General features: G+C 42.0%; 1 protein-coding gene across 1 annotated transcript in view; it reads right to left on the reverse strand.

Moving 5' to 3' along the window:
• Positions 1–3,126: 3,126 nt before the first annotated feature.
• The window catches only part of LOC120534774 (NACHT, LRR and PYD domains-containing protein 3-like), a 31,988-nt gene continuing 14,318 nt past the window's right edge, over positions 3,127–20,796 (reverse strand). Inside the window, exons 2-5 of the mRNA XM_039762354.1 lie at positions 16,605–16,771; positions 16,230–16,404; positions 15,263–15,328; positions 3,127–4,856 (exon numbers count right to left, since the gene is read on the reverse strand). Coding sequence (XP_039618288.1) covers positions 3,127–4,856; positions 15,263–15,328; positions 16,230–16,404; positions 16,605–16,771 — 2,138 coding nt within the window. The remainder of the gene's footprint in view (positions 4,857–15,262; positions 15,329–16,229; positions 16,405–16,604; positions 16,772–20,796) is intronic.

A 20,796-nucleotide genomic window follows, 5' to 3' on the forward strand; every position in this document is an offset into this window, starting at 1 on the left:
AAGTGCTCACATAAATCAAGGTGCTGGTGGGAGTCACGTAAAGGACCAGCCAGTCCTCATGTGATTTGTTTTACTGGAGACCCTAAAAATGGAGGGGATGTTTGAATTAGCAAAGGACGTGTTTGATTGTCAGCCAAATCCTGATTCTAAAAGTCAGCTCATGTTGGTCATTTGATGTCACTGCTTGATGAGAAGCCACCTGAATGGACATTCACAATGACAAGACAAGTCAGCAGTGCTGGTCATCTATTGAGTATTTGGTTTGTGAATTTAGAAACATTTTAAATATGGCTGTCAGATTAGAGGTGGCAGTCAGTCGATTACTAGAATTCAGACAAGACATTCAGTCAGTTAGTAAATATAAAGTGACATGTGAGCCTATGAAGTGGTCAGACTGATGACCTTCTCATGTCACTGCTGAGCACACAAAGCTGGCACACCACATGGTGTCAGGGCTGCCAGTCCTGATGGTGTCGACTCTCAGGTGTGACTCCATCACAAATCTGCTGCTAATGTCCTGCTGTCGTATGGACAGGCCAGTCAGCTACGTGACGATCATCGGGGGGTTTACTTCTGAACTGCTTTACACCCTAAAGACCTTAAGTAGTCAGTGAAGAGGGTGGGATTTGACCTGCGGCCTGGAGATGTGGGGTAGCAGTGCTCACCTCTGTGCTGCCCCCCGTGAAGGATCACTTTGACTAAAACGAGTTCCAGAGGTGAACTCCATATTTCTACAGTATGAGTGCGGACAGCCGGAGTTCAGAGGTTAGGATTGTTAATGAAAACTGCAACTGAAGTGGAGAAAAAGTGTTATGTTAAACAAAATAAAAGTGAAAGGAAAAGTTGAGAGAAAAACAAAAACTTAACAGGAACTACAAATTGCAAACAGAAAACGAACTGAAATGAAATACAAATCTGTTTTTTTTTTCATTTTTTTGAATAACCAGACCAGAGTTCAACAATCAATTACTCGACAGCTTTTGTTGTTTTCCATTCCTGTAGCTCACTCTCTCCGTTGTTTTCTGTGTGTTTTACAAATCTGTTTCTTTACTTGTGCTAATTGTATATTTCTGATCATCAATACTCACCTGAGAGTCTGTCCCTGCGCTCAGTAGAGGGCGCTATACACACACACACTCTATGCTATTGTATTGTACTCAGCTCAGCTCTGGGCGACACTCCAAGGCTGGACCTTCACCTCCACTCACCGGCGGACAGGCAGCCGAGCACCTGGACTGACGGACTTTACAGCACAGAAGGGTCTCTGAAGTGTTTGAGGGTCAGTGCTGTCTCTTCATGGCGCCTCTTCATGCTCAGCGCGGACTCCTTCATCACCGACTGCTCACCACAAAGATTCTGCTACAGGCTGTTTATTCTCCGCCAACTCTACGCTCTTTATAATCAGCATTTTAATTTATAAAGATATCACTTTACACTTTCATGACATACTGGGCACAGGATATAAATTACTTAGAAAAAGTATTAATATGACCGCAGGACACGTGAAATAACTGAGCACTCACGTATGATTACTTGACATTCTACAGCACACGTGATGCCAGCGACAGACGACGACTCTTCTGTGGTGGGCACTGGCACAATGGCAGCCCCCCCTCAGACTGGCACTTCAATTATTAAATGAGCCGCAACATGTTTTATAACGACTTTATTAAAAAAAAAAAAGATTTATTTTTTAGAAAATTGTTAACAAAATACGGTAATTATGGAACTTGTGTTTCCATTAAAAAGATTACGTTTTGAACCTTTTTTTATATATAAAGATGTTTCAGTGTTTAGGTTTGAGAGGCTGCAGCCCCACTTGTACTTAAAATGTTTTATCAACCACAAAGAACGAGACCACCTTGAGTTAGTAGCGAGTTCTTTCTTTTCCTTATTTTTGAAAGTATTTACTTTGTTGTCATAATTAGTCAGAATGATGTAAGTGGGGCGTCACTGTGATTTGATTGGCTTTACACGGCTGGGGGGCTCCACATTCCTGACTACACCCGCGGTGCACGTGAAGGACGCAGCTGCTGCCGTTGGACGCCAATATGAGGCTGCTGGTGATTTGTGATTGACGAGTGATGAGGTGAAATAAAACAAACTCAGTAATCGGGGAGAGACGACCGGCCGGAGAAAGTTGGTTTGTTGTCCCTTTAGTTCTTAGAGGAGTTCATTAGTGCTAACCGTGTTATTCTTATTAATGGAGGACTCCCAGAATGCATAACAAGATGGCCGCATGTTAATTTAGTGTTGCAGACAGCTGGTTCATTTACAAACCCTGTGAAAGCCGACTGAGGGGGGATTTTCAGTTCAGTTATCGATTTGAACGAGTGCAACAGGTGAATATTCATTCTTTGCTTTGGTGTTTTGCTATCATTTTTATTTTTTCCTGTTATGAACATCTTCTTTATTTTTGAATGCAATGCGTCTGTTGCTACATTTATCCTAATTCATAATTGTGCCATCTCTGTCCAGTTGTCTGACCCCATCACCTGCCTGATGATGTCTACTGGGGGGCTAAGGAGTGTTTTGCTCGCTTATCTCCTGCCACGGCACACATCTAAGTTTATTTATCGATGAAGACCCCACACAGTTTGTGTCCCCGTCACTTGTCACTATTCTCTGGACACTGAGGTGTGTTTGATCTTTTACATTCTCCATGATGGAGAGTTTCATTATTACCCGTTAAGCTTCTTTAGACAAAACTGAACATTCTACAGATTTGTAACTGACTTATTGTGATTAAAGTTATTCATTCCTGTAGCTATTAATGAAAATTGTTTTAAAAATAACACACTACAAAAATTACTAAACAGGCTTTCAATGCACAGACATATCTAACAATAAGACAAAAATTACTTTTCTAGAACTATCTAATCAGTTGTACTTTTCTAATTTCTCAACAAAGAGGGTCTAATAGTGAATTTCTATATACACTTTTATTTGATTTCTGTTGTTAATTAGCTGCTGTTTTGCCTTTCAGGTGCCACTGTGACACACAGCAGTGTATGTTCTGACATGGACCCTCATTTATTTGTAGTCCTGACACCCCCTGATGGACACACTAATGTCACCCTCAGTGTCCACAGACAGTCAAACTAAACTCGTGACAGTTTTTATTACTCACACGACACGTCTGCAGCAGATGAGCCCTGGTGCCAGTCTCATGATGAACTCTGAGGTGAGCTCTGTGTCTGACAGGTTGAGCTCCTCAAGTTCTCCACAGCAGCTGATGACAGAGCCCAGCACAGCACATTCCGGAGGAGATAAAGTTATCTGACTAAAGTCCATCTTGAAATTCTTCCCAATGGCATCTCTGATTAATTTCTTATTCTGAGTCTCATAGAGCCACTGACACACTCGCAGAGCTTCACTTTTATCTTGACTCCGTAGCGCCTCTGCTGCTTTTTTCTTCACCCTCTCCAGTATTTGCTTTGCTGTCTTCCTCTCAAACTTCCCCATGACTCCCTCCAGTGTTTTAAACACAGAATATCTGGCCAGTCCTGCCAGGAATTGAGTGAGAATCTCAAACCGGCCATCTTCACATGAGTCCAGCTTCTCAAGGAGCTCCTCAATGCCCCCTGATGGATCGAGGTAGAAGGAGCAGGCGGCCATGAACTCCTGCAGGGTGAGGTGGTAGAATGTGTACGTTGTGTGCTCCAGAGTGCTTTCTCTCTGAAGGATTTCTTTGAGGAACCCTGAGAGGAATGGAGAGGACAGAACTGGCCGGAGACCAAAGGTGGACATCTCAAACTTGTCATAAAACACAAGAGTCTTGTTAGCCACCCCATAATAAGCCATCTTTCCTAGTTTGACCAGAATCTCTCGCTGGTCCTTGGCTTCTCGCTTGTGATTGGTGAGGATGTTGTGAAGGAACATCACAAATAGCTCGGTGACAGTTCTGGGGGCAGCTCCTCGCTCTTCTTCAGGTGTCATGAAGTGGCTCTTCAGCACTGAGCAGATAATCCAGCAATACGAGGGGTTGAAGCACATGGTGTACAGGATGTCATTTTCCTCCACATATTGAAAAGCCTCAGAGCCCTGATCGGCATCACCAAAGAACTTCTTAAAGTACATCAACCTTTGTTCAGGGAAGAACCCCAGGATCTCTGCAAATCGATCAACACTCTTTATGTCCAGGGTCTCTAGGGCTGTTGGTCTGGTTGTGATTAGGACTGTGCAGCCCTTTAGTAATGTCCTTCTGACCAGGTTGGAGACCAGGGTGTGGACGGGAAAGCTCTCATCTGGGCCTGAGGGAAGCTTCCTGGGTGTGAAGTCCAGTTTGTGTTTGTACTCATCCAGACCGTCAAATATAAAGAGGAGAGATTCAGGTTTCTGAAGGATTTGCCTCAGTTTTGGGTCATTGAGATATTTATAGTGCCTTGCAATCAGCCTGGTCAGAGGCATCTGGGGTTCTGTCGCCGTGTCTAGTAGGTTGAGCTCCCTAAATTTAAACAGGAACACAAATGCAAATCTCTGGTACTGAGTGCCTCTGGCCCAGTCAAACATGATCTTCTGGATGATGGTGGTCTTCCCAATTCCAGCTACTCCACTGACCACTATTATGTGAGGGGCAGTCTTACTTCCTGGACTCCTCCTAAAAAGCTGCTCAGTCCAGATTCGCTCACATTTCTCCTTTGTCTGCTCCTCTATTAGCTCTGCATGTTGTCTCCCCGTCTTCTCAAGTTCATGGAGCCTCTCACTGTAGGTTCTTTTGAACTGTTTAAAGACCATCAGCTCTGTGTATCGAGGCTCAAAGCCCAAAGCTTTTGTGTTTGGGTCTTCAGGAGTAGCCTGATCCTCCAGAGTTCTTGTGGAATTAGACACACCATCTCTGTGCGTCTCATGGAGACCTGAAAGTGATAAAGAGAACTTGTGAAAAAGAAAAAAAACTTGCCAGCTTATCCAGCACCTTGTAGTCAGGGTCACTGACCTTGAGGAGATGGCTAACCTGTGGTGCAGTAGGAGATTACAGATCTTGCCCAGGAGTCTTTTAGGAGGATAGAGTGAACCTGGGAGGAGACTTCAAACAGACAGGTAGAAACAGGTGTGTCATTGTTGGACATGCAGTACACACAAGACTAGAGATGCACACTGGCCAAGGGCTCCAGCCCAGAGCTAGAAGTTACCAACCATTGTCAGGTCTTTGTAGAGCTTGATGGTGACTCTGACAATTCTGTGGTGGAAAGACACCCAATGGTTACTTGAAAACCAGTCACCTCAGAAAGACAAAAGTAGTGAGAGTACAAGACTCAGTCTCTATAGAGGGATGCAGATTTTGGTTTGTGTTCTTGTGTGGTCAGACTCTTGTGGGGTGTGCTGCATACCTGATGGACAGTTGGGACACAGACTGCTAGCAAGTGTGTGTGTGTGTGTGTGTGTGTGTGTGTGTGTGTGTGTGTGTGTGTGTGTGTGTGTGTGTGTGTGTCGGGGGTTAGTTCTCATTGTCCATAATAGAAAAGAAGACAAATGTGGGGGCAAAGTGACACTTTGACAACCCAGGAGTTAAGTGCCAAGCTGAGGAGTGGAGCTGACACAATGGTCTTCTCTGAAGTTCTGACTTTTACACACATTAGTCCATCTAAGACTAAGGAATTTAGAAAGTTTAAACTCATGGCTCATCTTGGGGTAGGATAGAAGGGCACAGGTTTATGGGGCATTGGGAGGTCCTGTTAAGATGCATTTGATCAGGAGGGACACCAATGTGGGAGTGTGGGGGGAGTTAGGTAGGACATTGAGGGTGCAGACCTATAAATATCTGGGAGTGCAGCTGGATGACAAATTGGACTGGACTGCCAATACTGATGCTCTATGTAAGAAAGGTCAGAGCCGACTAGACTTTCTGAGAAGGTTGGCATCCTTCAACATCTGCAATAAGATGCTGCAGATGTTCTACCAGACAGTTGTGGCGAGTGCCCTCTTCTACGCGGTGGTGTGCTGGGGAGGCAGCATAAAGATGAAAGCCGCCTCACGCCTGGACAAACTTGTTAAGAAGGCAGGCTCTATTGTAGGAGTTAAGTTGGACAGTTTAACATCTGTGGCAGAGCAACGGGCATTAAGCAAACTCCTGTGAATCATGAAGAATTCACTGCATCCACTGAACAGGATCATCTCTAGGCAGAGGCGTAGCTTCAGTGACAGACTTCTGTCACCGTCCTGCACCACTGACAGACTGAGGAGATCGTTCCTCCCCCACACTATGCGACTCTTCAATTCCACCTGGGGGAGTAAATGCTAACATTACTCAAAGTTATTGTCTGCTTTTTTATTTTTATTTTTTTCATTTTTCATTTGTATTACTATTTAATTTAATATTGTTTCTTTGTATCAGTATATTGCTGCTGGATTATGTGAATTTCCCCTTGGGATTAATAAAGTATCTATCTATCTATCTATCATAAAAGTAGATAAGTCAAAGATCAGGGGATGAGAGTTTAGTAGGGAGGTTAGGAGAGGCCAGGTTCAGTGGCGTAGCTAGGGGGGACAAGGGGGGACATCTGTCCCCGGGCGCAGCATCCAGGGGGCGCCAAATTTCCCTTCCCCATTGCATTTTGGCAAACAGGAGGAGCGTGAAATCTTCAGTTGTCCCCGGGCACTGAAAACCCTAGCTGCGCTTCTGGCCAGGTTTAAAAACATAACATAATTGAATACACACTACAGTGTAAAAACAAACATAAAAACAGTTCGGAAGTTTCTACTCAAACATAAAGAGTAATTGAGTAATACATTGAAATTACTGGCCTTACATTCATTAAAAAAAAATACTTGTATGAGTAGTTCTGTGTAACTGAACAAAGAGCGGACTGAGAAAGTATTCTGACTCCATCCATTTCTGCAAATTTTACTGTGCTGTAGATTTAATTTTAAATAGATCCTTTTGAAATTTTTGCCTATCCATCAACACTGAATAACCCATGACAAAGTGAAAACACACTTTCAGAAAAGTGTTCAGATTTACTATATATCAAAACCTGTAATCTCTCATTAATAGAAGTGTTTAGCCCCTTAATTCAGTACTTTGAAGAAGCTCCTTTGGCAGCTTTCCAAACTGCTAGTCTTCTTGCTATGTCTCTATAAGCTTGGCACACCTGGATTTGTTGAGTTTATCCCATTATTCCTGGCAGATCCTCTCAAGCTCTGTTAGGCTGGATGGTAAATATCTGTAAATTGCCATCTTCAGGTCTCTCCACACGTGTTCTATGGGGTGCAAGACTGGGTTTTGGTTGGCCCACTCAAGGACACTCAGAGACTTGTCCAGAAACCGCTCCAGCGTTGTCTTAGCTGTATTCGTCAGGTCACTAAGCAGTCACCCCAGTGGTGTGCACTCTGGAGCAGGTTTTCTTCAAGGGCTTCTCTGAATTTGTCTGCATTCCTTATCCCGTCAATTCTGGCCAGTCTCCCTGTCCCTGTACCCCCATAGCAAGATGCTGTCACCTCCAACCATCACTGTAGGATTGTATTAGACAGATAATGAGCAGTGCCTGGTCTTTGACAGACAAAGTGCTTGGACTTCTGACCCAAGAGTTCAGTTTTTGTCTCCCCAGACCAGAGATTCTTTTTTCCTCCTGTTCTCATAGTTCTTTATATTGTCATATGCCTTTTACTTAATAGGGGCTTCCATCTAGCAAATCACCAAAAGATGCCTGTGTATCCAGCAGGGGACGCTAGCTCCCTTGTTGGAATGAGTGTTTTTTTTTTTTTTAATTGTGGTGTGTTACATAACCTGAGTCTATATAGATATGATATTAAAAGGCAATACCCCTCCCTTAGTGAGTGATATGGCGGTATGAATCACATAGAAGAAATAACCTAGATTACTTTAATGATAGTTTACACTCCATAACAGTCAAAGGAAGCTCATTGCAAGACCTTCGTGAGTGGGGGCCCAATGTGTAGAGTCTTTCATTTTTGTTGCTGCATTGGATGGATTTTCAAGACTGGATGACATTATCTCCCCTTCCCCCTGTCTGTTGGCTTCAAAGGTGTGCTGGTCAATGTTTCAAGGCTTTATACTCTCTCTTCATGTGCAGACCCCCACTTAAATGAATCATGTCATTCCAAACAAGGAAAAGGGGATACAGGTTCATGCTGACACACAAAAATAGTCTACAATGCCCATTTCGCAGTTGTCCCTGTCTTGTTTTCTAATGCTTGCCTAGCAGTTCTAAATGATGAGCCCCTGTGCTAAATCTGTGTCCACTGTGCATGTGAGTAGAACGAAAAGTAGATTTATAAAATATTTTTGTTCAGAGGACAGTGACATATTAAAACATAAATTACAGCCTGATTGATGGAGTGCTGTTTAGATGGATATCATTCTGGCAGGTTCATCCTTTTCTGCAGAGGACTTCTGAAGCTCTATGTGTGATCATTGGGTTGTCGGTCACCTCCTTGACCGAGGCCATTCTTGTCCAGCTACTCAGTCTGGATGGATAGAAAAGTCTCTATGAAGAGTCATAGTGTTTCTAGACTTCTTCCATTTCACAATTCTTGAGACCACTGTGCTCCTCAAAGCTTTAGAAATGGTTTTATCCCTTTGCTTCATTCCATGATTCACCACAGCTTGACTGTGGAGGTCTACAGAGAGTTCCTTGGACTTTATGGCTTGTTTTTTGTCCTGACATGCAGTGTGAATTTTTGAAACTTCTATACACAGGGACACGTGCGCCTTTCTAAAGGATGTTGAATCAATTCAGGGGGCCGCAGGTGGACTCTAATCAAGTTCTTCAAACATCTCAAGCAGACTTAAAACAAACAAGAGGCACCTGAGCACAACTTGGAGTGTCAGAGTTGAGGGTCTAAAGACTTCTAGGAATGAAAGATCTCAGTTTTGGATTTTAAATATTTTTTGCAAACCTTTTTGAAAACATGAAGTCACTTTGTTGTTATGGGTTATTGAATGTACAATGAAGGGCAGAAAAGTCAAATTTCTCCATTTCAAATTAAACCTAAAACACAGTAAAGTGTGTAGAAGGTAAAGGGGTCAGAATACGTCTGAATCCACTGCATTAATAATATTATAGCAGTAAGAGAAACCTTGTTAAATAACAGAGACGGGCAGGAGGAGAACATCGATGGGTACACATTACTGTGAAAAGACGAGTCGCCCATGTGTGTAAAACACGATTTGAATGTAAGCCGTCTTCAATTAGACGGTGAGCCACAGCTAAGTGAGGATGTTTGGTACGATGAGACAACATTAGCGGTCAAGGCCTCATATTTGGAGTGTGTTACAGACCACCTAATGACATCAATAACTTCAATTGACATCCTTTTATAATATTAAAAAGATAAGCTTAAAGGGGGATTTTAAAGTCATTAGGGAATTTTAATTACCCAAACATTAACTGGGGTAACATTACAAGTACCAGAGTACAAGAACAGGAGCGTTTAGATGTAATGAGTGACTGTTTAGAACTCTATATGTTAAATCACTAACTCAGAAGGGAAGCCTGCCTGGATTTGGTATTTGCTAATAATCAGGATACAACTGAAGGGATAGATGTGTTTGAACCACTGGGGTCAAGTGATCACAATGTAATACAATTCATAATGTCCTGGCAGATGACATAAGAGGGAAGCTAAAAGGGACTTAGAAATAATTAAGAGAAAATAAAAGATGAGACAAAGAGAGTCTTTCAGTATTTTAGTAGTAAAAGAACAGGAGGTGAAGAGTATCAGGAATAGTCAAGGGGAATCTGCTCTGGCCTTTCTTGTCCAGTGCCACTGTGTGGTCAGACCAGTCCAGTTTGTTGTTTATATGGACCCCCCGGTACTTGTAGCTCTGCACCACTTCCATGTCCCCACTTGGATGGTGACTGATCTCAGAGGCTCCTTCACATGCCAGACATCCACCATTAACTCTTCTGTCTTGCTGATGCTGATCTACATGCGGTTTCTTCCTTCACCACAACACAAGGTCTCCATAAACCTCCTGTGCTCCGACTTGTTTCCATTAATTACACAGCCTATGATGGAGGAGTCATGTGAGATTTTCTGTACGTGGTTAGTGCTGGTATTGTCCTGGAAGTCTTTAATGCTGAGTGTAAACAGGAAGAGAGACAGGACAGCTCACTGAGGTACTCCAGTATTACACACCACCATTTCTGACACACAGTCCATCAGCCTCACAAACTGCTGTCTGTTAGTCAGGTAGTCCAAGACCCAGGAGATTGTGGGGGCATCAAGATTCAAATTCTTTAGCTTTTTCCCCTTTTTCCCTTTTTCCAGTCAATGAGGCAGAATGGTGATAAAGGCAATGGGAAAACTCAAAGACCATGATCCTGACTATAATACCATCTTTGTCCAAGTGGGAGTAGGCTCTGTGGAACATGGAGATGAGAGCATCCTCAACAACTACATGTGTCTGATAGGCAAACTTTAGAGGATCGAGATGTTCTGAAACCAGAGGTTGGAGGTGTTTCAGGACCAGCATCCCAGAGATCTTCACGATGGATGACATTAAAAGAAACTGGTCTGAGGTCCTTGGGATCCGTGGATCAAAGCAGCACATGTGAGGGACACCATGGGTTTAGATGAGGAAATCATGTCTCACTAAAAAAAATGAAATTGTATGAGGAAGCAACAAAAGTAGATGACTAGATACGTGTGCATGAAGTGTGAATAAAGGGCAGTCTGTTGGTGGGTACAGAATTGACTCAAACACAAGAAGCAAAGAGATGTTAGGAGAGGAGCATTATCAGAATTAGATCACCATAACAGTGGAGTCCCTCAGGGGTCAGTGTTGGAGCTGTAGTTCTTTTTAATATAAATAAAAGATCAGGATAAGAATATACAAATAAACAACATCAGTGTGATGTTGATATCAAACTAGGTGGGTGTATTGGTAGATAATGCAGAACCAGTCATTTTCTTAGAGAAGGATCTGCACAGCATAAGAACTTGGACAGATCTGTGGCAGATGAGATTTAATGTAAATAAAAGTATTACATGTAGGAAGTAGATTGATTTGAATACACAGTGGAGTCAGTTTTGGGTCTAAAACTTAAATGTGTCTCTTACAAAAAAAGGCCTGGGAATTGCAGTAAAATAATAATAATAATAATAATAAATTTTATTTGTAATGCACTTTATATTTTAGCAGTCTCAAAGTGCTACAGAGTCAAAAATAAGAGTCTATTAAAAAAATAATACTTTAACAAAAAGTCTTTCTAAAGAGATGAATTTTTAGGTTTCCTTTAAAAACATCAGTCGACTGTGGAGCTCTCAGGTAATCAGGGAGGGCATTCTAAAGCTTCAGCACCATAAAAATGATGAAAAAGCCCTGTCACCCATGCTGCTGAGCTTAGTTCTGGGGACTTGGACTGTGTTTATATGTACAGAGCAAAAGGCCCGTGAGGAAGTATAAGGAGTAAGAAGTTCCTGTAGGTAAAGAGGGGCATGTCCATAAATGCACTGATAGGTGAGAAGGGAGACCTTGTACTCTATTCTGAGCTGGACAGGGAGCCAATGAAGAGTTTTCAGGATGCGGGTGATGTGATCGTGCTTTCGCACCCTCACCAGGATCCTGGCAGTGCAATTCTGAATATACTGGAGTCTCTGAATACTTTTACCAGGAATCCCGATGAGGAGTGCATTACAGTAATCCAGCCTGGAAGAGACAAAGGCATGGACGAGCTTCTCTGCATCTACCAGAGTGAGTGTTGGGTGTAGTATGGCGATGTTCTTGAGGTGGTAAAAAGATGACTTTCAGAGGTGTTTGATGTGGGTGTCAAAGGTGATTTGTGAGTCCATTATAACACCCAAATTGGTAACAGATGTGGAAAGAGGGATATTTTGACCAGAGAAAGTGATACTGGTAATAGTAGAAGAACAGAGATGGTGCGGTGTACCAACTAAGATGGTTTCTGTTTTTGAACTGTTCAGTTGAAGGAAGTTGAGCCTCATCCAAGCCTCTATCTCCTCCAGACAGGTAGTCAGCGTAGATATTGGCGGAGGAGCAATAGAGGAGGTTGGGGTAGTCCTGAGGTAAAGCTGAGTGTCATCGGCATAGAGATGGAAAGATAAACCATGTCTGCTAATGACAATTCCATGGGGAGCATGTAGATGGTGAAAAGGATGGGGCCTAGCACAGAGCCCTGTGGGACACCACACGTAACGTTGTGGGTGTGAGATTTTGCGCTGCCCATGGCGACATGCTCAGTTCTGCCAGTGAGGTATGATGTGAACCAGTTGTAAACATTTCCCGAGAGTCCAATAGTGTATTGCAGGCGATGACGGAGGATGTTATGGTCTATTGTGTTGAAAGCAGCTGTCAGATCAAGGCGAATGAGTAGAGAAAGGGAACCAGTATCTGCTGTCATCAGAAGGTCATTAGCAACCCTGACCAAGGCTGTTTCGGTGCTATGGCCAGGGCGGAAACCAAACTGAATTTTTTCAAACAAGTTATTCAGTTTGAGATGATCATGAAGTTGTGCTGCAACTGTTTTTTCCAAGATTTTGGAGAGAAATGGAAGATTGGAGATGGGTCTATAGTTATAGAGAACTTCAGGATCCAAGGTGGGTTTTTCAGTAGAGGTCTGATGACAGCAGTTTTTAGGGCAGACGGAATATGGCCAACCAGAAAGGAATGATTTATAATCCTGGTGATAAGTGGAGAGACAGCAGAGATGTTAGCCCTCAGCAAGGCTGAGGGAAAAGGGTCCAGGGAACTGGTAGACGGTTTCATTTTCCTGATGACATCCTCCACCTCTTCCCGTGTGACAACAGAAAAGGAGCAAAGGGGCTGGACAGTCTCAGACAGTGGGTCGACAGTTGGGGAGGGCAGGATATCCGTAGTGGAGAGGTGCAAAAAGATGCTATCAACTTTTTTTTTAAATTATCGATATGCATGTTGCACCTCTCATCGGTAGCCTCGTAGTGACCAGGTGAAGGAGGTTTGAGAAGTTGAATTATTATTCGCAAAAAGTTTTTTGGGATTCGTGGAGGTGCTTCTGACAATGGTGGAATAGAACCTGGACCTTGCACCCTTCAGAGCTTCTGCATATGCCCTCTTGTGATCCCTGTAAGCCTGTTTATGGACAGTCAGCCCAGAGGCCTTGAGCTGCCGCTCAAGTGCATGCCCAGCTGCATTTTTTGCAGCTTGCAGGTGTACCAAGGTGCTGAGCACAAGAATGAGACGAACCTGGATGTTAAGGGGGCGTGAAAGTCCAGGAGACTGCTCAGGGACTGATTGTAGAAATCCACAAGGTCAACGACAGAGAGGGAGCTGGTAAGGTCGGAAGAAAGAAGTTTAAGGTCCAGGGCCAAGGCATCCACATTGATGTTCCTTAGATTTCTGAAATGAATCTGTCGTTTTGGTCTGGTACAGGGGAATAAAAAAGGCAGCTCCATTGACACTACTTTGTGGTCTGAGATACCAAGATCATATACCTGCAGATTACTGATTGGGTCAGAGTTTGAAATAACCGAGTCAAATATGTGACCCCTGGAATGTGTGGGGACATCAACATGTTGTTGTAGGTTAAGAGAATCTAATAGCTCAAGGAAGTCGGCAATGAGATAATCTGTGGGATTGTCAACATGAATATTTATATCTCCTAGGATTGTGATGTTAGCAGAGGTAGCACAGAGTGTTGTGAGAAGATCAGTCATTTCCGGGATGAAAGCAGAGTTGGGTTTTGGAGGCCGATAAATAAGGAGAACAGTCATGGGAAAAGGGGGCTTACATTTAAATGCAAGGCACTCGCAGGAAGATGTTGCAGGTATCGAAATAGGGGACAACCCCAGATCCTGACGGTGGATGATAGCTAAGCCACCACCACACCCAGTGCTGCGAGCTGCCTCCAAGTAACTGTAGCCAGGTGGACAGGCGTCATTTAAGGCAGAGTAAACCTCTGACTGGTGCCAGGTTTCTGTCAGACACATGAAGTCAAGTCCTTTCTCCCTGATGTGTTCTTCAATCAATATTTATTCCTAATGGATTGAGAATTGAACAGTTCAAATTTGACCAATGACTGTGGAGTAAATCTCTGTACAGGTCGCAAGACATTAAAATCCATTCCACACAACTTAGAAACCACTCCACAAAATAAATCCAGCCGGGGGTGTGAGGATCTTGCGGTGTTTCTTTCAATGGTTCGGGTGTTTCCCATGCTGGAGTGCAAAGATCTCGCGGTACTCCCAATGTTGATAATAGTTGAAACAACAGTGCTCTGATGACGCGTCAGACGTGCGACAGGTGACCAGAAAGATGGAATGTTGGTATCAGAGCACTTTGGCTGGTTATGGAAGATGAATTTTCGACCGGAGCCTCTATGAACGTAACGAGGACGGCAAAGGAGTCCAAGTTCTTTAATAATAGAGATGTTAATTTCAGGAGTGGTTGTGGAATTAAGTCGGCAGAGTTGTGAGCTGGAATAGCTAAACGCCGTTCTGACCGGAGAAAGGAGGGAGAAATGCTATCCAGACAGGCGCCGTAAACTCCAAAGCTGACGGTGAAACAGTATATCCGGGCAACAGGTAAGTAGACAGCAAAAACTTGATAAAACTTAATAAAATCCGTAAAATCCACAGCAGACGGTAAAACAGTATATCCGGGCAACAGGTGACTAGCCAAGTAAGTAAACAGCTATATATAAATAATATTAGTAATATTAAACTCAGAGGGAGAAGCAGCAAACGTTCAACGCCAGCGTCCTTTCCAACCAATCAGTCCAAAAATTATCTTTATTACATTGGGACAGTGGACAGAAGCCATGAGTAAGGCTAGGTAAGGCTAGAGTACAAGTCGCGTTAGGTTATACTAATGCTTTATAACACACTAGTGACGCCTCGCCTGGAGTGTTGTGTGCACTTTTGGACTTTGGGGTACAAAATGTATATTGCAGCAGTAAAGAAAGTCCAGAGATGAGCAACAAGGCTGATTCAGGACTAAGAGATCTGCACCATGCGGACAGACTGAAGGAGCTGAACCTTTTCAGCCTAAACAGAGGCAGATGAGGATATCATAAATTAAGTTTTTAACATTATGAAATTTAAATGTCATACAAATATGAACATTTTTCTATACAGAGAGAACAACAGATACAAGGAAAAAGTGACCAGCCAGTGTGGTGAATTGTAGGACTTTAAGACCCTTCAAAGTTGACAATGTTATTTTAAAAAAGATAAGGAGCATAGGATTAGGTGAGCCTGTTGAGCTGAATGGCTTGATCTCGTCACAATTGTTCTTATGTTCTAACTGAGGAGCAGAGTCCTGGAGGAGCTGATGACCGGAGACACAAGACCAGTGGCTTACCTTTAATACCATCATCAATGGGAGTGGGCTGGACACTGGCCTGAATGTCCTTCAAGAGGTCTGGTCCTGGTGAGACAATAAGAGAGACAGAAGCGACAATTACAGCAATAAAGGGGCAAATTAACAAAAAGATAAAGTGAGTACAGTGAGGTATACAGAAAAATATCAAAAACTAACAGACTGTTGCTAACGTGGACTTCGTTTGGCACCAATGAAGAGTTAACATTTGAAAGCAAACAGCAAGCCACCAATGTGTGTCCGTATTGGGAGGTCTGCAATTAATTGTCCAGGAATGAAGACCCAGAAAATGAAACATAAGAGAACAATAGGAACAGTAGACATATTGTGTGTTTATCATGCTGAGGAGAGCAGGAACTCTTTACTGAGACCTCAAGGTCTCAATAAGCTTCATGTAGATCTGAAAGGTAAAACATCTCAAGAAAAAAAACATGGATGAGCATGAGTGTGAGCATCTGGGGGCATCTAAAGCTGATGTTTAAACACACCGATCTGAGGGGTGTGCTAAGATCAGGGGTGTCAGAAAACAACACAATCAGTGACTTCTTGTTAAAGAAAGAAAAAAATATCATTACTTATCATCCAGGTGGGCTGTAGTTGTAGGCTTATAAAGTGTAGAAGGGGCGACATACAAGTCAAATAGTCATGACAGGTCACACATAGGTGACAGTAGCACAACAGTTACTAAATAGTATGGTGGGACCACTGACCCCTTTAAAGACTTTAAACACATAAAATTAAAAAAAAAATCAGAGAAACTGAAGAAAGTGTTGGTATTGACGGCCATCAACCAGACGTCTCAATGTAAGTGATGGACCTGACAGTTGTTAGTCCGGTGGCCTACAGACAGTAATGTTGGGTTTTGTGGTCATGTGTCTATCACTCTGTCTCCTTTTGTGATTTGCACACATTCAGTGTTTCCCTGTCACACAGAACTCAATTAACTCACCGCCCTCTGTCACCTCCTCCAGTAATCTTGTCAGGTTTGGTGATGGAAATCCCGCAAGTTCTTCAGCCAGCGCCTCCCACAGGCTCACCAGTACCACCCTGTCCATCTTCATTATGTCACTGATGAAGGACTCCACACCTGCTCGCCTCTCACACTCTTCTTTGGCTTTGAATCTCTGAAAGACAAGCAAGTAACCATAGGGCTAATTTAGAAAAGACCACTGAGGGAGCAGAGCTGAGTGGTCAGTGGGGTCTGATGACCTCACAATAACAGAAAGACTTCCTATGGAGGGTCAGGCAGTCTCAGATGATTGTCCTGAGTTCACCATCTCTGATCAGTCCTCTGTGCCTCATACTGACAGGCAGACCTGCCTACCTTGGCCTCATCGTTGGTGAGGATGTTCTTGGTTGCCAGGTTCTGCAGGATACTTGTGATGTCGTATTCAATCACATAAGCCAGGTGGGGCTTGTAGTACTCGGTGATCTTGAGGAGATCCTCATGAGAGAAGGTTTGTATTACTTTAGGAAACTTCTGTGTTAAACCTGAAATGGAAAGAAAAAAGATGAAACTTCACAGATACAAAGGTGTTGGAGGCTCAGGGATCAGAATTCAGTCTGACATGATCACTTATCTCAATCCTAAGTAGTGGCCTCACAGTAAATTTGAGGGAACAGCATAAACAAAAGCCTGAACTGGTCTCATAATACACACAAGTTGCTAAATAGAAGAAAGGACAAAGCAGACCCTTTGTACTGATTAGACTGTGCTCCTTTAATGTGGGCAGTGACATCCTTTACATGTTCTACAACTCTATGATGGCCAGTGTGGTTTGCTCAGCCAGTAATATCACTTTCAAGAGAAGTCAACACGATGATCAACAAAATGATTAAGAAGGCACTCAATCACTGGGAAAACAGTGTAGGTTTGGAGGAGTGGATCTCTGATTCAATGAATGAGTTCTAATCTCCAAGGCTCAATGAGAACAGCTGTCTTGGTCAACATAGTGTGGTCAGCTTCCAGCTCCAAAAGAAATGTTCATACCTGACTTTAAAAGAAAGAACAGTCTGTGGTGATATAAACTGAATCAAAGTCCCTTCCAGTTACAGATCCTGTTCTTGATTTTGTCCATCAGCTTTAGCCAAAGTTCAATTTTGGGTTACAAGCCTAAAACACTGTTGAATAAAAATTACATATCCTCTTGTTATTCTAAGGGTTAACATGTGGCCTGTCATATGCTTGACTATTGAACAAAAATGTACTCTATGCTTAAAGTACAAACTGCTTTTTAATAAACTCCTCCTTTTGTGTTAAAATAGCTGTATGACTTATTAGCCATAAGATGACTTACGACTTATGCTAAAAAGAGGAACAACTCCTTTAGAGATAAACAAGCTCACAATATAAGGGGCTGACTGGGGACTGTAAAGGGGGATTCTGTCTGGCTTACAAGCAGGGAACTCACAACTACTCATCGGGAGCGAGCGAGCAGCGAGTGAGTGAGTGAGTGAGAGCAAGGTATGGAGAGTTAAGGTTTGATCTGGCTTTTGGGTTTTTTTGGTTGTTAAAGAAATCTGTAAGTTAGCCAGTTAAGTAATAAATGCTTATAGTTTGTATCTTGCTGTGAATTTTGAAGTTAGACAGCTATGTTAATGTGGTTCTCCTGCCTTGCTTGTTCTGTATAGTTTCTCCATATTTTGTGTATTGTTTTGTTAAGACAATAAATGGAGCTTGTTTTATTTTAGTTTTCTTTTGGTGCTTTCTCTCTCTCTCTCTCTCTCTCTCTCTCTCATTTGTGTACGGTCTATTTATGTATCCCTAGACTTTTGGTAAGCTGTAACATATTGGGGGCTTGTCCGGGATCTTTTTGAGTATTTTTTTGTGCACTTTGAGTATTAACTGGCTCTGTTTTGACCAGAGTGGTTTTGGTGGTACTGTGTTGACTTTGGAGTCAAGTTCATTTTTCTCTAAGTGCTTTAGTATATTCAAAGAGGTTTTTTTTGAGAGCCTTTTTAAGAGGTAGTATATTCAGTACATCAGCAATTGTTTGGTAATAAAGTTGTGGACTTAATTAGTTAGTTAATTGGAAGTGATTTCTTTAGCTTTGAAGGGTCCATTTTTGTATATTGTAGCAGGTTTTAGTTTTATTATGGATTTTGATTTGCACAAGTTTACTAGTGCTCCCACTGTTGATAAGCTTGATAATTGTAGAAAGGCAGATATTTTGCTTATTGCTGACTTTTTTGATATTTCATTATCTCGTTATGCTAGTAAGAGTGAAATTAAGTCTGAACTTAAGCGGAATTTAATAACATTGGGGGTATTATTTGACAGGGAGGTTTCAGAAAGTATTAGGGAAGGTGATGTTGCAATTCCTGATACATGTGCTGAGGCAGAACCCATATTGCTGTCAGAAGCTGCTGTTGTAACTCCTATTGATGTAGGAAGTATACAGCCAGGTGAGGTAGCTGAGCATGGTTTTGATGTTCCTGTTGAAAATACAGCTACTATAGTTTGTTTGAAAGAACTTGATCTTGAGTTGAAACGTCAAGAATTTAAATTACAGGAGCTTAGATTGGAAGAATTGAAAGTTAGAGAGCGTGAAAGAAAGGTGGCTATAGAAATGGAGATGAGAAGGATGGAATTTAAAACTAGACGACTCACTCGACTTCGTGAACTTGAAGTTGAGGCCTTAAATACTGACCATTCTCGACCTAATCCTTCTAATGATTTTGATATTGGCAAACATATTCGTTTAGTTCCTCCTTTTAAAGAAACTGAAGTTGATAAGTATTTTACTGTATTTGAACGTGTTGCAACTGTATTACATTGGCCAAAAGATGTCTGGACATTATTGTTGCAATGCAAATTAAGTGGAAAAGCACAAGAAGTGTGTTCTGCTCTTTCGGCTGAACAGAGTCTAAATTATGAGGTGGTGAAGAATTCTGTGTTGAGGGCTTATGAGCTGAGGCATATCGACAAAAGTTTAGAAATCATAAGAAACAAGTTAATCAAACTTTTGTGGAGTTTGCTCGAGAAAAGGAGAATCTTTTGATAGATGGTGTGCATCACAAAACTGTTAAACAATTTGAACAGCTCAGAGATTTAATTTTGCTTGAGGATTTAAAAAAATTGCCTTCCTGAACGAATTGTGACCTATTTAAATGAGCAAAAAGTTTTGAAAGTCTCTGAAGCAGCTGTATTAGCTGATGAATTTGTTCTTACCCATAAAACTGTATTTACTCCACAAAAATATTTTGGTGAGGAAATAATAAAAATCTGAGGTTTGGGTAGAGGTTTGAATGGGTCCTCTCATCAGAATTTATTACAGGATAAATCCGTGACTTCTAGTAATGCAGTAGTAGATCAAAAGCGTGTTTGTTTTTATTGTAGAAAACCGGGTCATATAATTTCTAATTGTGTGATTTTGAAAAAAAAAATATCAAGATCCAAAAAGTGTGGCTCTGGTACAACTTGAAGAAAAGTCTGAGGGCTTGTTGGTTAGTAAGGGTTATGAGCCTTTTATTTCAAATGGCTTGGTAACGATACCTGACCATCCTGATGTTCAAAAGCCTGTTAAAATTTTAAGGGATACCGGTGCCTGTCAATCATTTTTGTTGGAAGGAGTTTTACCTCTATCTGAGAAGACATCAAAAGGATCGAGTGTATTAGTGCGAGGTTTTGAAATGGGACATGTGAATGTTCCACTTCATACAGTGATTTTGAAATCTGACTTAGTGTCGGGGCTTGTTACTGTTGGAGTGTGCCCTAGATTTCCAGTGGCAGGGGTTACATTCATATTGGGCAATGACTTGGCTGGAGGTAATGTGTCACCTGTTCCAGAGGTTTTGGAAAATCCTATACCACCTTGTCCTGATGAACTGGTATGCCAGTTTCCCCAAGTGTTTTCTGCATGTGTTGTAACTCGTGCACAATCTAAAAGACTTGGAGTAGATAGTTCTGAGGAATTGGATGTGAATTTATCAGAAACTTTTCTTAATGATATTGATGGGAGTGTATCAGACTTCCAGTTGTCGACACTTCCTGAAGATGAGGAAAATTTAAGACAATTAAAACCAAATGAGATTGTAACTGAAGATTTATTGCCTTGGTCCATTTCACGAGAGCAATTTATTATGGAGCAAAAGAGTGACTCTGAACTTTCATCATTTTTCTCTAATGTTGTGTCTAAGGAAAAATTGAGTGAACTGCGTATTGCTTGTTTTTTTGAAAATGGAGTTTTAATGTGTAAATGTCAATCATCTTCATCAACTCCTGAATGGGATGTAAAATATCAAAGTGTTGTTCCTGTTTCATATTGGTTAAATGTGTTATCTATTGCTCATGATCATTGTTTAGCTGGTCATTTGGGAATAAAAAAAACATGTGACCGAATACTTAGGCATTTTTACTGGCCAGGAGTATGGTCTGATGTTAAACGTTATTGTAAAACATGCTCTGTTTGTCAAATGGTTGTAAAGCCAAATCAAAAGATTCCATCAGCTCCATTGTATCCAATCCCAGTAATAGGGGAACCTTTTGAACATATTATTATTGATTGTGTTGGTCC

This window comes from Polypterus senegalus, chromosome 8 (assembly GCF_016835505.1).
Source record: "Polypterus senegalus isolate Bchr_013 chromosome 8, ASM1683550v1, whole genome shotgun sequence".
Lineage (NCBI taxonomy): Eukaryota > Metazoa > Chordata > Cladistia > Polypteriformes > Polypteridae > Polypterus > Polypterus senegalus.